At 41.2% G+C, this 15,762-nt stretch overlaps 1 protein-coding gene across 4 annotated transcripts in view; it reads right to left on the bottom strand.

Moving 5' to 3' along the window:
* The window catches only part of DOCK8 (dedicator of cytokinesis 8), a 220,156-nt gene that overhangs the window by 25,291 nt on the left and 179,103 nt on the right, over positions 1 to 15,762 (bottom strand). For all 4 annotated transcript variants that reach the window (XM_037165574.2, XM_037165576.2, XM_037165575.2 and 1 more), the window contains 9 exons: positions 13,936 to 14,118; positions 13,449 to 13,578; positions 12,437 to 12,524; positions 8,594 to 8,690; positions 7,093 to 7,227; positions 6,065 to 6,217; positions 4,871 to 5,029; positions 4,122 to 4,222; positions 2,918 to 3,110 (listed from right to left, as the gene is read on the bottom strand). In XM_037165574.2, the coding sequence (XP_037021469.2) occupies positions 2,918 to 3,110; positions 4,122 to 4,222; positions 4,871 to 5,029; positions 6,065 to 6,217; positions 7,093 to 7,227; positions 8,594 to 8,690; positions 12,437 to 12,524; positions 13,449 to 13,578; positions 13,936 to 14,118 (1,239 nt within the window). The remainder of the gene's footprint in view (positions 1 to 2,917; positions 3,111 to 4,121; positions 4,223 to 4,870; positions 5,030 to 6,064; positions 6,218 to 7,092; positions 7,228 to 8,593; positions 8,691 to 12,436; positions 12,525 to 13,448; positions 13,579 to 13,935; positions 14,119 to 15,762) is intronic.

Below are 15,762 nucleotides of genomic sequence, written 5' to 3'. Positions count from 1 at the left end.
CTATATGCAATTTTCTGCATGCAGAGGAACGGATTTGAAATTAAGTAGTTTCATTAGCTGCAGTCATAGGAAAAAGATTCTGGGCAGGCTTTCCTGGCTTCAGGATCAGGAGGTAAAAGTAACAGCAATATCTGCAAATGCGTCCATATCTACATTTGTGAAGCAAATGGTGTCTCCGGAGCATAGAATTTCAATGATCTCAGTTTTTTGGAACTCAGTGGCCTTGAAGTTATTTTCTTTTCACAGATTTATTATCTCCAGTTTATTATTCTTTTCCAAAAATTCAATTTTATTGGACCAGAACAAGGTTGAAAACTAAAGCACAAAGCATTTAAGAACTCAACACTGAACATCTGTTATTAATGCTGCCAGAATTCTTTCCCCTTCTATAAAGTAAAGCCTCCTGGGGAGCCATCCATAACTCCAGGTGTGGACCACAACTCTGGCCCAGCCAATTCCATTTCTCATTCCATTTCTCTGGCCATTATGATTGGTTCAGGCATGCGCACATGATCCCATCAGAACCAATGAGATATACTGAGACTTTCTCAGGAGCTGCAAGGAAAAAAAATGAGGCACTTGGTCTATTCTCCTGGACATGAATCTAGGAAGATGTAAGCCTAAATATTTCTCAGTAATTATGGGAAACCCATGAAGAATGAGGCCAAGATAACAGAAAGCAGAGATAGGAAACGGTGTTGACACTGAGGTCTGGTGACATTGTTTGGCCCTTAGGTCCAGTTTGGCAGGTGCTACTCCAGGCTCACCTCCCTCACGTAAGCTGATAAATTCCATTTTTACCTTTGTTCACTCTGGGTTTGCTGTTTTGCCCCTTGCAAGCATAAACTGCCAAATGAATTTGGTATGTCTCATTTGAGAGAGAAGAGCACAAGCTCCTAAGTATTAAGATAATTTGGCTTCTCTTCTGTAGCTAAGAACACCTAACTCACCATGTTTTGTGTGTCACGAAGACTTCACACTTCACAGCTCCTTTTGCCTTCCCTTCCCCTTCCTTGTCTTTCTGAGCTTCCCTTGACCTCCAGGCTGAGTCGCATTATAAATACTCACAGCACCTTTATTACAGCCTTTATCATAATTATAATTGAATAAGGAGTGAAACAGTTATATGATGTCACTTTCCCTGGCTAGAATGAAAAGTTCATGATGATAGAATAGGTGCTTAATAAATATCATTGAAAAGAATGAATGAATGGATAAAGAATATGAAAAAGTAGAGCTACATGCACCCCCATGTAAGGATAATGTAGAGTTCCTGTAGGTTCTAGAATAAGGTCCTATCTCACCGTGGCTTGATTCAGTATAAGCAGATCAACCAAATTCTAGATGAAATTAGAATAATATGTTTTAATAATTACTAAAGTGATAGATATCAAATAAAATAGAATAATTGGGAACAAGCATAAATGAATAACTATCATTCTGTTAATGAAACAAGAAAATAGGACAATACAATTCAAAGCTAAGTGATAAACCTAAAGATTTTTCTGGGTATTGAAAAACTAGCACTTATAATATTTACCCTGGATAATAACAAATGACCAAAATAAATTTGATGAAAGAAGCAGATACAAAACCAATGTGATATATTTATGCTTTTTCAATGACAATTTAATTTTTGTTTTTTATAACAAATATTTCTAAATTGAGAAGAAAAGTTATTTGCTGAGAATAAAAAATAGAAATTTTTTATGAAGACCATAAGAGAAGATTTAACAATATGAGGCATTTCCCGAGTGGCAGATGAACAGAATTCTGGGAAATCAGAAGCTCTGGGCTCTACCAGCCACAGATTTGGTGATTTATTTTCTAAGCCTGTGAAAGCCACTTTCAATTGCTCTCTCCGTCTGCTTCACACACAGCATCACGAAAGTGCGCTGAAGAACAATCATGAGAACAAAGCCTTTTATAAAACCAGTCATGCAAATTCAAATAAGAATAACACAAATGCTTGTAAGTGATTTTGTGAGTCTGGCTTGAAAGGGACTTAATTAGTACCAATTATATTGTTTGTGGCTTTAGGGTTGGTCATTCCTACAGATTATGTCTCTTAAAAAAAACCCAAAAAACAACAGTACTCAACCCTTTTTCTAAATACTGTTTTAAACTATTTTGTGAAAACAGTCCCAGTGGCTACTTAGCATTCTAGCCTGAACCAATTTTTAGGCCTGGCAAACAAATTCCCTTTGCTAACTATGGGAATATTCAGCTCATCATAAGAGAGTACTGATTCAGCCCCCTATTCCCTTCCTACATCAATTTGGTTCTTCCGTAGTTTTTAAGTTAGGGAACGGGGTACTACTGAGTTGGGAACTGTACTCCAAGGGATGGGCCATAAGGAAGGTCATCTCTCCAATGTTTGGAAAATGGTTCACAAGTCTTTGAGAAAGAGTTTAAATGACCTTAGGAAAGTTGCTCTGTTTCTTTATCTGTGAAGTGGGAGTAGTAGTCATACATTCCTATCCGCCTGCTTCACTGGTAGGTGGGAAGGTCAGAGGAAATCATGGATGTGACATGTTTGGAAATGTCTAAAGTGCCCATCAACTCTACATTTATTGTAACTGATAATTTAAAAAACAAACCAAGATGGTACAGCAATACAGAGAGGCAAATATAAACTAAAATATATACACTAAAGCAGGTATTTCAACCTTGGCACTATTGATCTTTGGGGCCAGACAATTCTTTAAGGTGGAGATGTCCTAAGCATTATATTTAGAATGTTTAGCAGCATCCCCAGCTTTTACCTATTAGATGCCAGTAGCACCCACCCTCCCATCCTCAGTGGTAAACAACCAGAAATGTTTCCAGACAGTGTCAAATGCCTTCTAGGCTGTGGGGTGAAACTGCCCCCAGTTGAGCACCACTGCTCTGCAGGAAAAGCTGGACTTGCCCCCACCTGGAAGCTGACGCTGCCCACAGGCAGGTAGCTGTGATCCTCCAGCATGCTCAGGTACTCGGCCACTAAGGCAGCTGCGTGCACCAGGCACATGGCGGCCTCCGTGTAGCACTTCTTCTTGGTGTGTTTCTCTGCCATGTTCTGCAGCCAGGTCAGCCGCAGATCTGGAGAGGTCTGGTAACTCTTGGCGATTCTGAGGACAGAGTGGGAGGGTTTCGAGAACAACTGCTTAATGACACTGCTTTTCTACTGTGTATGGCCACTTGGTTTTTCTAAGAATTTTTTCCCCAAGAGTTTTACCTACACATTCAGAATACCAGAGAAAAGATCAATATTTATCAGTCCAGCTGTTTTTGTTCCTTGTCTAAGGTGTTCTGGACCCCAAGAAATAGCATTTAATTAAAGCTTTATGGGAGGAAAAAGACCTGATAAAATGATATCTATTTTATTTTATTTTTAAAGAGTTTATTTATTTGTTATTTTAGAGAAAGGGTAAGGGAAGAAGAAAGAGAGGGCTAGAAACACGGATGTGTGAGAGAAACATTGATTGGTGCCTGCAACCCAGGCATGTGCCCTGACCAGGAATTGGACAGGAGACCTTCTGGCTCACAGGCTGGTTGGTGCTCAGTCCACAGAACCACACCAGCCAGGGCAAAGATATCTATTTTATGGATCTCAAGCAGTTTTCTCCCTTTTCTTTCCTTTTTCTCAAAATAATAGGAGACAAAAGTACTACCATTTTTATACCATATCAGAACAATTTGCTTCTGTAAGTAGTTTCTTCTAAAGAAGGGCTATAAGGCAACAATTTAAATTACAGAGTAAAATATGATTTTTAAATAAAACTGTATGTATATGTTTTAATAGAATAGTAAAAAATTACGTAGGAAGTAATTCATATAATAGTTTATAGTTCTTTTCTCTCATCCTATGGTAAATAGAAGACAGTGTTAGAAAATAGGCATCTTACTTTAAATTAGGAAGATCTTCCTGATAACTTGTACATGAATCGACTTACTCTGAATGATTAATTTCTACCACCTTCTACATACCGTTTTTGATGCCATCCAAGACAGTGCACTCACAGAGCCTGTGATAATTACATTAAGAAGAGCCCACAGTGACAAACCCTAGACGCACAGGTGACCCGTTCTGGATGGTATCAGAGAAGTTTACCTGTACGTGAGATCCATAAAAATCTCACCTGTACATGAGATCCATAAGCATCTCAGGGTCTTCTTGAAATTCCCTCATTTTCACCGTGTCGTATAGGATGCTATTCAGATTGCAGAGCAGTTCTTCTACCTGAAAAGGTGAGTGTACAACCCTTAAATAATATAGTCAGGGCAATGAGTTAGGACTGCACGGCAAGTGCAAGGGGCAGCAGGAGCAGGCTTCTCTCCGAGAGTCAAGATTAGTCTGAGTCTAAGCGGGTGGAAGACAGTCTGGACGGGACCCTCCATGGCCTTCACCTTTGCAGGTCCAGGTGCTTCTGAGGCCCAGGTGCGAACTGGCCCTTAGGACCCAGGAATTAGCCCTGAATCCTTAATACTATTTTTCCCTCTTGATTACCTTTATTAAAAAAATAGTTTGAACTAGCTTCAGTTATTTGCAACCTGAAAAGCCCTAAACTGTAATCTGGAACACAAGGGCTTTTTATATCAAGGTGGGGGAAGCTTAGGGCTTCAGTTTAAGTTCCACATTTTTATATATATATATACACACACACACATGCACACACAATAATGTCTATGTATATATAGTTATATAATGTTTATATTTCATATATCTATATATAATATATAACTACATTGTATTGTGTATATCTATGCATATGTATACACACATACATACATGTGCATAAACTCATATATATATATGTATATACACATATATGTTTATTAGTGGTCATTCCCCACCCAATCATCAGACAAGGTGTGCTCCTCAGTCTACCTGGGTGGGGAAAGGTGTCGTCTGCATGGCCTCATCCTCTTCTGCATAAGCCAAAATCGTCCTCAAGGATTTTCTCAGGTGCTCCTCATTAAAGTCTGGCGCTTTGCCCACCAGAGAGGCCAGAGACATGGTTACTTGCATCTTTACTCTTGCAAAGTTCTGCATCAGGAAAAAGAAAAGATGGAACAAATAAGAGGCACTCAGCTAGTAGATAACTGAAGACAGTAGAGCCAGACACCAATAACTCTCCCATGTTTCACACAGTTTCAATCATCTCCTTTTCTCTCCATGAAAAGTGAGGAGTACTTTGTATAAGATTCGTATTGTTTAAATGGTTTAAAAGGATATTGCTCCAACATAAAATCTGTCAGCTCCCTTTAAATTTTCACTGGGGCCTGGGCAGCCTCCATGCTGCCAGGCCAGAAGTTGCTTACAAAATTGGGTCACAGGATGTCTCCTTTTGTGCCAAGATTTTTCTGCTTGGAATTTTAATTAAACTGCAAAGAGGAACAGAATCTCTTTCCATGGCCAGGATTTCTGAGGTTCTGGACCCTGGGAAGGCAGTGACTTTCTTGTCTCCTTTCCTTGCAGGCCCATGTAGACATACGGCTATTCTAAAGTCCTCTTTTAAATAGTTATACCTAATACATTCTGAGAACACTGCCTTTCTCCCATGGGCCAATTAATCTTTTAATATCACTTAAGCATGCTCATCAACATGACAAGTGTAAATTCCAAATAAACATGGCAATCTCTAGACAAGCTAAAGCAAAAGTTGAGTCTTTTGCAATAAAACAACTCTAAAGCTGACTAAGGTTCAATGAAAACTCAGGTGTAATAATATAGTCATCTTCCACAGGTCATTATGGAACCAGTTAATCAAAATTTATAAATAGGACAAACTCTTCATCATTCTTAACCTGCTTGTTGTATTTTTCCCCACAGATGCTAGCTTTTAATCTACATTTATTCATTTATTTCTTTTATTGAAACATGCATGTGGAAACTACTGCATTCATCAGTTTTGATGTTTACTTTTGGATGCAAATTCAAACTAAGGCTGCTACCCATCTGCATACTTGACTGTTTCTTCACACAGGAAGAAGTAAACTGCAACCCTGTGAACTTTTCCTTAACCAATGCTTTGCATTGACTTTGTCGAATCTGGATCACCCAGCTGGTCTGAGCTCTTACACTGGTGGCTCCAAAACTGAACCTCATGAGGAGGTAGAGGGTGGCGCAGGCTTGGCTCCGGGTGACGTCCATGCTGCTGCTGCAGTGGTGCAGCACACGCTGACACAGGTCCGCACACTGCTCCACCTCCTCCTCAAACAGCAAGTCGCCGAACTAGGAAAGACATGAGGGGCTATTAGGCATCACTCGGCACTTTCATATGCTTTCTGGATGCTTGTTGAAATATGGGAATGTCTGCTTGGACAAGCAAAAAGCCCAGAAGAGTTAATACACGGCTCCATAAAGATAATGAGCTACTTGAGTCAGAAGATGAATTGAAGTGATGGAGTTGCCTTAAGATTTAATTATGAACTACTCAATGAAGAACAGTGCTGTGTAATTAATTGCTTTGTTAGCCAGGTTGCATTCACCGGCAAAGTCACAGCTCTAAAGGGGATTATCCTGACTTACTGGATTCCCTAAAAATTATTGATGACTAAGAAAGAGAAAATGATCCTATTTGGGGAAAACAGAATTTTACTTTCTAAATGGAAAGATCTCATGTAGAAGGCATCAACTGAGATTTGCAATTAAGGGGGAGAATGTGAACTGCCTTAAACCATTTTACTTAAGGAATATCTATATTCAGGCTACGAAAAAGAAAAATTTATTTCTAACCTTTCTGACATTTTACGACATGACATTTTTATAAGGCTTACTAATGAGAGTCATGCATAGGACCTCAATCTTACTCAGATGAGGTATCAGAGACAAGAGTGCAAGGCAGAGTTGCTCAGTGGACTTTTGCTCTGATATCTCCAGTGAGTGGCCATTCCAAACTTCTATAGTGCAGCCCACATTGCAAATGTGAGAGCCCCAGTTTTTCCTCTCCATGGTGCCTCTGCTTTCTTTCTAGGGAGACTTCAGGCTTTACTGTGGCGTCAATAGAGTACTCTGTGGGTTTGGGTACACCTGAAGGGAGATGCATGAAGCTAGATGAGAATCTTAACTCTTAATTAAGAGTCAGAAAACCAGCAATCGTTGTTTACCTTGGCAATGAGAGCCCGGAGTGTTGCAAAGCAGTGAGTCAGGTAGGTGGTGCTCTGATCACAGCTCAGAGAATTCACCAAGACCCGGAGGACACCTCCCAGCAGGCTGTCCTTACAGTCCAAAGCCGAGGTGGCCTGGGGAAATGGAAGGAGAGCATCACTGAACCCTGTGCTGTGCCAGTGGACTGAGAGCCGAAGACACAAGCAGACACTTTTGACAATTAGCGCAGGGATGCTGAAGTCCCATTTCTCTTGATCTGAGATTGTAAGGTTTTGTAAAGCACCACGTATATCCATTACCATGAGAGCTGAAGACCTATCTCCAAATGATTTTATTCCCAAACTCCCAATTGATTTGGGGTTTATACCTAATTCCGGGCTGTTAAACTAAGTTAAAAGGCACACCTCCCTGACCCTGGGCAAACATTTTTGGAATGTTCTTTCTTTGTACACAAGGCTCAGCTTTCCTTTGAGCTTTGAAATACAACTCTGGCCGTCCCAGTACAATAGGGGCTGCTTTGTGGCAGTGATGTTTCTAAACACAAGTTTGTTTATTAGCCACAGTAAGATTAAAACCACCAAAGATAATGACAAGTTTCAGCTTTCTTCGAAAACTGCAAATACATGTTGAGGACTGGCATTACGTACGTAGCACTCAAAGTTGTATTATATACAGATATAATCAACGTGATGCCAAGAGTTTAAGTTATCAAAGATACCACATACTTTTTATATTTAGTTTTGTACCAGTATTACCTTGATTTCAGGCAACTTGAAAGTTGGATACTTAAAATGTCACTGTGTTTCACCAATTTTTCTTCTTCTAGCCTCCCCAAACAAACACTGGATCTACTCTAATGATCTGTCACTAGAAACATGTAAAGGACTCATTTTTCAGGTTAACTAAAAACTGAATATAACCTAGACATCTTGGTAATTTTGGGACACATTCGCTTAAAAGAGGAAATTAATGTGATGACTTGAATTGTTCATAGTGATTACTATTCACAGGATGGCAAATTCAGGGCACAAATGACTTTCCTTCATTAATTTGTGCCCAAAACAGACACACTCTTTTCTATACTTAATCTAGTCATAATCGTAGCTCCTATACCAGACATCAACCGTAACTCAACTGGAGTTGACCCACCCCCCAAAAAAAACACAGGTAAACAGTAAACATTCCTAGCGACCATTCTTATTCTGATAAGCCCACCATCACATTATAAACTTGATACACTCAGGCAGATTTAACCACAAGGGGCCAGTTTATAAAGCACCTAATTCATTCCAAATGAACAGCGAGTCACAAAAGCCTGAAGACCATTCATTATCTCTGGAATTTGTAATTTGGACACTTGTAAACTGCCTCACTTCATTTCTTTTTAAAAAGACATTTAGAGATCATGTTTATTTCTTTCACAAGTTCCTCTAAAGCATTCTTTGTGAAGTTTCAGTAAACATGCTCATGCTGAAGAGATCGGGTGTTTGCTGTCCTCACCTGGATAATGTTTTCCTGCATGTCCAGGATGATTAAATTTGCTTCTGTAGCTAGATTGCCACTGATCAAGGCTTCTTGATCTAACTCTGCCTTTGTTCTAAGAAATAAAAAAGAGGTCAAATTAAAGCACATATCAAATCTGGCCATATCCCAATGATAGCAATCTATGCAATAAGGCATAAAGAAATCTTCTAATAGTCAGTCTTGGGATGAATACAAAGCAAGCTGGCTATGGGTAACTAAGGAGCGCAGGGTGTTTTTTGGGATTAGTGTCTGGGTAGAGTCTTGAATCCAATCTCATTTCCACTATTATAAATAATGATGAAATTTACAGAAATAAAAAAATGGATAGAAAAGCAATTATTGGCTGCTACTAGCAATTATGCTAGCCAATCAGGCTGCTACATAAAAACTGCAGGGCTATTCCTACATTTCACGCTTAAGAACCATCTCCACACTTGAGCCTCTGCAACCAACTGGAGGGAGTGAGACTGAGTGTGATATGAACTTGGCAAACAACAATGCTGCTGGATTAGGGAAGGGTGATGCTTCAGAACTGGGTCAGGGAAGAGTCAGTCTCTTGACTTTCCAGAGGCTGCCCTGGGGTTGCACAGTCAAGTGCTGGCCTTTTGTCCTTTTCCAACAGGAAGCGAGATGGCATTCCTGTGTGGCGTGCCGTCCAGTGTCTACTGGACATTCATGACTGGTTATTACCCACTAGGGAATGGAAAATTGACTGGTGCTCTTAATCCACCAGGTTGCAATTTAGGGACTCAGAGCATTCTATGCACAACTTCATCCAGTCTCACAAAATCCAAGTACAGTTGGAAAGGGATATCATCTAAATTTAGTTGCCAGGAAAGGGGAGTGGAAAGAACTGACTTTCCCAGGATGTCCTAGTGGCCAAATTGTTAGCGCAGGGGTCGGGGTGTGATGAGGTGAGCTCCGAAGTCTTGGACCCGGATCACCAGGTGCTCTTGAGACCCCTTCACTTAACAGTGGGGGCAGCACCGATGTTCATGTTGTCGATACCTCAGAATAAGTATTTCCCTTGGTTCTAAGTGTTTTCATGCTTAGTATAGATAGGCTCTTTGGTCCCCAGCAGCTTTACATGTTTTTGTCATTCTCCAATTGATGATATTTGTGTAAAATATAAAAGCTAAAATACTTTTTATTAATTTTCACTGATAGATTTAGAGCAATAGGTTTAGATTTACTGATAGGTTTGGATTTAGAGCAAATACCATCCAACAGAAACCTATTGGGGACCACGCATGTCATTTTCTATTTTGCAGGAGCCACGCTAAAAAAAGCAAAAAGAAATAGGTGAAATTAATTGTATTTTATTTATCTCAATATATAAAAAATGTTGTCAATGTATAATCACTACAAAAATTATTGATGAGGTAGTTTACATTCTTTTATCTGTACTCAGTCTTCAAAATCTGGTGTGTATTTTTCCCTTATACTACTACTATGGTGGCTGCTAGATCGATGGTGCAGGTCCAGAGTATCCTAATTTGTTCTTTTTTCCAAATTTTTCATTATGCTAAAATACACGTAACATACAATTTACCATATGAGCCGTCACTAAGTGTAGAGTTTGGTGGTATTTATCACACTCATAATGTCCTGCAACCATCACCACTGCTAATCTGGCTTTTAAAAAGCCCATTAACTATTCCTGTAAAATAGTGACTCTCATATTTGACTGCAAATAGAATCACCTGGGGAGTTTTACCAAATGCTGATTGCTGGGTTCCACCACCGGGGATTCTGAATTAAACGGCCACGGGACATCTGGGTACTGGCAGCTTTAAAAGCTCCTGGGCGGTTCTAACATACAGCCCAAGGTGGAAACTACTGCTCGAGAAGGAACAGAGCCAGAGTGACTGACACGTGGTCTGAAAGAAAGGGGTGCAAGACACCACTATTGTAATTACAAAAAGTTTTCCAGAAAAGTTTTTTAAATCTTAATTTTGCTATGGTTTCTTTTAAAAAAGGAAGACTGGAGAGGAAAAAAAGCAGGTAAAAAAGGCCCCAGCCCTGAAGATCTGCAGAGGCAGGTGGTCAGCTCCGACAGTGAGCAGCCCACCAGGGAGTTCAGGGCTGAGAACCGATGGAGAGAGAACCGGGAGGCCCTGGACGGGAAGGCTCAACACGGTGGTGCCTCGGCAAGCAAAAGGGAAAGGTTTCCCAAAACGCCAGTTCACACCGTCCAAGCAAAACGTGCCTTATTAAGTTCTTTTAATCACCTGGAGTAGATGTCCTACCCATCCACGCAGTTCTGTACCACCTACTGCATGCATGCTTAAAAAACCTTTTTAAAAGACTTTATTTATTTATTTATTTGTTTATTTATTTATTTATTTTTAGAGAGTCGGGAAGTGAGAGAGAAAAAGAGGGAGAGAAACACTGAGGTGAGAAACATCCATTGGTTGCCTCTAGACCCAACTGGGGATCGAACCCAAACCCAGGCAGGCATGTGTCCTGACGAGGAATCTAACCAGTGACTTTAAGTTTGCGGGACAATGCCCAACCAACTGAGGTCCACCGGTCAGAGCTTTCTGTTGTTGTTTGTTGCCTGATCTAGAACCTATGGACTCTGAGGACCAGTATCTTATAAGTCAGTTCAGGAGACATAGAGCAAGAATAAAATACCCGAACCAAATGGATGTCATTGATACGACCGGTAACTGGGCTTTCCAAGTAACATCTATAGTAAAAATATGTTTATCTCTTTATTGTTTTAAAATGAATTAGATCCCCAAGAGTCTGATGAGTGGATCAGAATGATGTATTCTGTGGCAACAACAAAGACAGTGACTTATATTTAATTATAAAATAACACTGTTACTCAAGTCTGCCCCACACCCCACTCCCTTGTGATGGGTGCTTTCCACATCATGGGGATACCCTTCCCACACCATGTCAAGTGTGTGGTGGGGGTGCCTTTTGCAGTGCAGTGCTTTGCTCGGTGGACTCTGGGATCCATTAGGCTACCTACTGCTAAGGGGAAAAGCAGACATGTACTATATATTCGACATATTTAGTTCTATGCCTTCATATGGCCAGATTATTGCACACACACACACACACACACACACACACACACACACACATCTCATATAGTTCAATCCAGGCAAGATTTTTCTTCTTTCATTTCTTTATAATTTTTTTGATAATATACATAATAATACATCCATAGTAGGAAATACAGCAAAGCATACAGGAAAAAACACCCATTACTTCAAAAAGAAAACCACTGCTAGTATTTTGGTAAATTTCCTTCTAGTACTTTAAAAATGTATTTACCATATATAGTTAGAGATTGAAGATTCTACTCTCAAATCAAGGGTCTATCCTGCTTTTGTTTACCTAACTATATCATAAGCATTTCCCATGTCATTAAGATGATTTCCAAACATTTTAATGCCAACCTAATATTTCCCTATTCTTGAGCATTTAGAATGTTTCCAATTTTTAAAAATAATTTGATGTGATGCTGATATAAACATCCCCAAAGAAGCAGGTCTGGGGAAGAAACGTGCATTGGCACCATGTGACCCTGGGCGCCCTGCGGGGTCTCCAGCAGCAGCTTTTGTGAAGCTGTCCGACATTGCTAAATGTTTGTTTTCTTTAAATGTTTATCAGTGTGAGAAATGTTTAAGAGCTGGAAATCATAACTCCTATTTTTGCTTATACCAAGCTCCTGAATGAACTGAATTTACATAGAATATGATTCATTTTCTTACCCTTGGAAGGGAGTAGTAATACAAGCAGCCTGGGAAAAATAGTTTGGAACTTTAGGTAAAAGTAGCACAAAGTTGCTGAGTGACTCACTTATCTAGCTTCTCATTAGCTTGCCGCCAATGTGTCTGCTCCTTCTTCCATCTCAAATTTTCATTTAGGCATGAAAATCGGTCATTCCCTGGGAGTTCAGAAATGCATGATAAGAATTTGATTAGCATGAAACTCTCCAAAATAACCAAAAGTTCTGTAATAATGTCAACAAGAGGACTCAGCATTGCTTCTCTGGCTAATCGAAATCCATGCTGGATGCTGGTAGGAGACAAAGCCCCTGTCCATTTCCACATAGGCTTGCTCTTTGATTTACAAGCTAGAGCTTTAGGATAAACCCTGCCTTTCTGGGGTGTTAGTCAGCATGTTTCTCATGAACACAGGGGTCCAGTGAAACTCTGGAGGTTCTCATGGAGTTACTGAAAAAGACAGGGCAGCTGTCAAATGAAGGGCCCAACCACCCCCGAAAAAGCTGAGCTCCCTTCAAGTTCCTGATCTTTGTGTCCCTTGCATGGGGTGAGCTATCAATAAGACTGAGGGTGCCTGAGCATTCCCCTCTATTCTACGGCAGTGAGCTCAGCCTCTTTGGGACCATTCCTGGTACACTGGGGTCTCTGGAGGACCAGAACACTTTGAGAGCACTGGGGAGATTTGTTCCATTTTGATAGTGCCCTGAGTGATTTGGGGAGATGATCTTGGAACTAGAACTATCCAGTGTATTGACCATGCTCCACAGAGACAAGTCAATTATCCTGCCTTCAGCCTTGACAGAGACACCATTTCTCTCACACTGTGACTCCCCTTCTGGGATGTGATCTTTGACCACCCCCACTGGGGACATTTCTGGGGTTCCTGTGACCTCAGGAACATAGCTTTCTCTTAGAGACACAGAACTAATATTACACATGCCATGCATAGAATCTAAGAACCTGCTGGTTTCTATTCCCATAATGCCTTAAGTCAGTGATGGAGTCTCCTCATGTCGGGAGGACATTCCTTCCCACAGAAGGTGCAGAACTCTGGCAGAAAGCAGAGAAGGGTGGATCAAACGCACCTGGACCCCGGCGCCGCATCATCTCCCCTCTGGCCCCTTCACCACGGAGCAAAGCCTCTTCTAGTCTGGCCTTGACATCTCTCGACTTCTGCAGGACTTGGGTGCTGACTTTGTCAGAACTTGCCTTTCCCTGGACAGGACAGAGAAGGAAGGACATTGAGTTTGGTAAGATCTATGTCCATGGGGAAATCTGTGTACTCCGAGGTGGCTCCGGCCACTTTGGATGTGTGCTACCCAGAGACACTGTTTTAGGGGATCCCACAGCTAAAGTCCTGTTTACAGGGGTGGGATTCTCTCTGCAGAGGCAGAGATCCTTTCCCTGTGGCCTCTATAGAGGTTATGGATTTGCAAATAGGTTATGGATTTTAATACAGAAATAAGAAAAATTACTGATGCCTCCACTGTTCAGAAAGAGGGGGACAAACACCAGATAGGATGGGACTTGGGAGATGAACGTGAGTCTAAAACTGAGCCATTGTGCACCTACCTTGTACTCAAAACATGAGACACAGATGAAAAGGAGATCTAGAATCCTGTTCAGCTGCACTGATGGCAGGTCAGCAATCCACTTCTTAATGAGGCTCTGGTCTGCATTTTTCATGATCCAGAGGAAGCAAATCATGAGGTTTCTGGTTGTGTCGGCATTTAGCATGTTGTAATGCTTGTAGGGCTGGAAGCAGGCAGATGGGGAGAAAAATGCCGGGGAAGAAGTTGAGCAGCAGAAACACTGAGAGTTTTAAGGGGTGTTAATCTCTTAGAACACTCTCGCTGTATTTCTAACACAGCTGGGGTCTTCTCCAGGAACTCAGTCTTTCCCTGCAGAGAAGCTGTGTTCTTTGAGCTGGGCTGCCTGGCCAGAGGGCTCACCTGGGACAGTATTTGAGCCGGGCTTTTCGCCACGCATCTTTGGGCACTCTCTGCCTCAGGAGCTCTGTGGTCTGGTGGTCTTTCCTGGACCTTGAACCCCCACCTGTAATCTCAGTGATAAAAAGGGGCTCCCATGATGCTAAGATCTCTAAGTATTTTTCCTTCAATCTGGACACTGGACAAATTAAAGCAGAGTCTTATAGCAGAGAACTGGCCTGGCTAGGTTCCAGAAACACCCTACCGTTCAAAATTTAACTTCTTTGTCACAGAGTCTAAAGTATAATATGCTCAACAAATTAACCAAATCCATAATTTAGTGGAGTCCTCTGCAATGTGACTTTAACCACAGTTTGTCTTCCTGGGTGTGTGGGAGTGGGGCGTCAGGCTATTTCCTTTAATACGCTGGGGCCATGAGAGTTCGTGTTAGAGTGCTGGGCATCCTTTCTGCTACTTAATCAAATCAGCACCAAGAACAGTATGTAGCTGCAGCCTTGGTTCAAGTGACGTAGCTGGCATCCAGTGGAATACAGCGGTGAACTTGCAATGAGGTATTTGTGAGTACATGAGGGAAATGTTGGCATTGATGGTGATGATAAGGGCTAATGACGTGACTAGTTTTTCTGAGTATGGTGATAACAAGATATGAAATCGTTAGATATAACTTCACAGGGAATATCTTCTAATAGATGAACTTTGGGAATTTGGCATTTGCCCTTAGATCAAACAACAATGTAAAAGGCACCCAGCATCTCAAGCAGCTAACTTTCCTTTGATGGATATTAGAAAGGTGGAGGAAGTCATAAAACAGTATTTTCCAAACTATAGAATGAGTGCTGTAAGCTGTCAGCTTTTTTTTCCTCTGGTCCTCCAACCCTCATGAGGGTTTGTTTACTGGGGATGTGGGTGGCAGAGTGACTAACTGCTGGAGGAAAGAGAAAGAAGTCATCTAGCAAAATTAGGTCTAGACGCTGCCTTCCCAGGAGAGAACTGAGCTGAGTCCTCCGCAGGTGGTCTGTACACAGTAATGTGCAGTTAAATTAGCTGGAGGATGCAGAGCTAACTTGACAAAGGGATGGCAGAGATCATCAAGGAACAGAAAGAGATTGCATCTCAAGTGAATCAGAAGGTTTATTCCAGGAAGAGCCCCTCTTTAAACCTACAGTCTGTGCATGAGGACAGAGCCGAATGCCTCTGCTCAGAGTCTCTGGGAACCTTGAGAAGCCAAAGACTTGCTTAAGAAGTGCTCTGTCAAGTAACCTTCAATCTTTTTTTGGAGACAGACACACTGTGAATAATAAATACATAGAATAAACATAGTTCAAACCTTCTACCTGAGGGAGCCTTGGTTTGATCCTCTGCAATAATCTGATTTCCCAGGTTTACTTCTTCCCTGGTTTTCTGAGCCTTGAACTTGGCACCACTGAGACTCTGATTTTGAACTGTGACT

The sequence above is a fragment of the Artibeus jamaicensis genome, unplaced genomic scaffold, assembly GCF_021234435.1.
Source record: "Artibeus jamaicensis isolate MK-2021 breed Jamaican fruit bat unplaced genomic scaffold, CSHL_Jam_final scaffold_1964, whole genome shotgun sequence".
Taxonomy (NCBI): Eukaryota; Metazoa; Chordata; class Mammalia; order Chiroptera; family Phyllostomidae; genus Artibeus; species Artibeus jamaicensis.
Note: the sequence above shows the minus strand (reverse complement) of the source record. Positions and strands in the feature narration are given on the sequence as shown.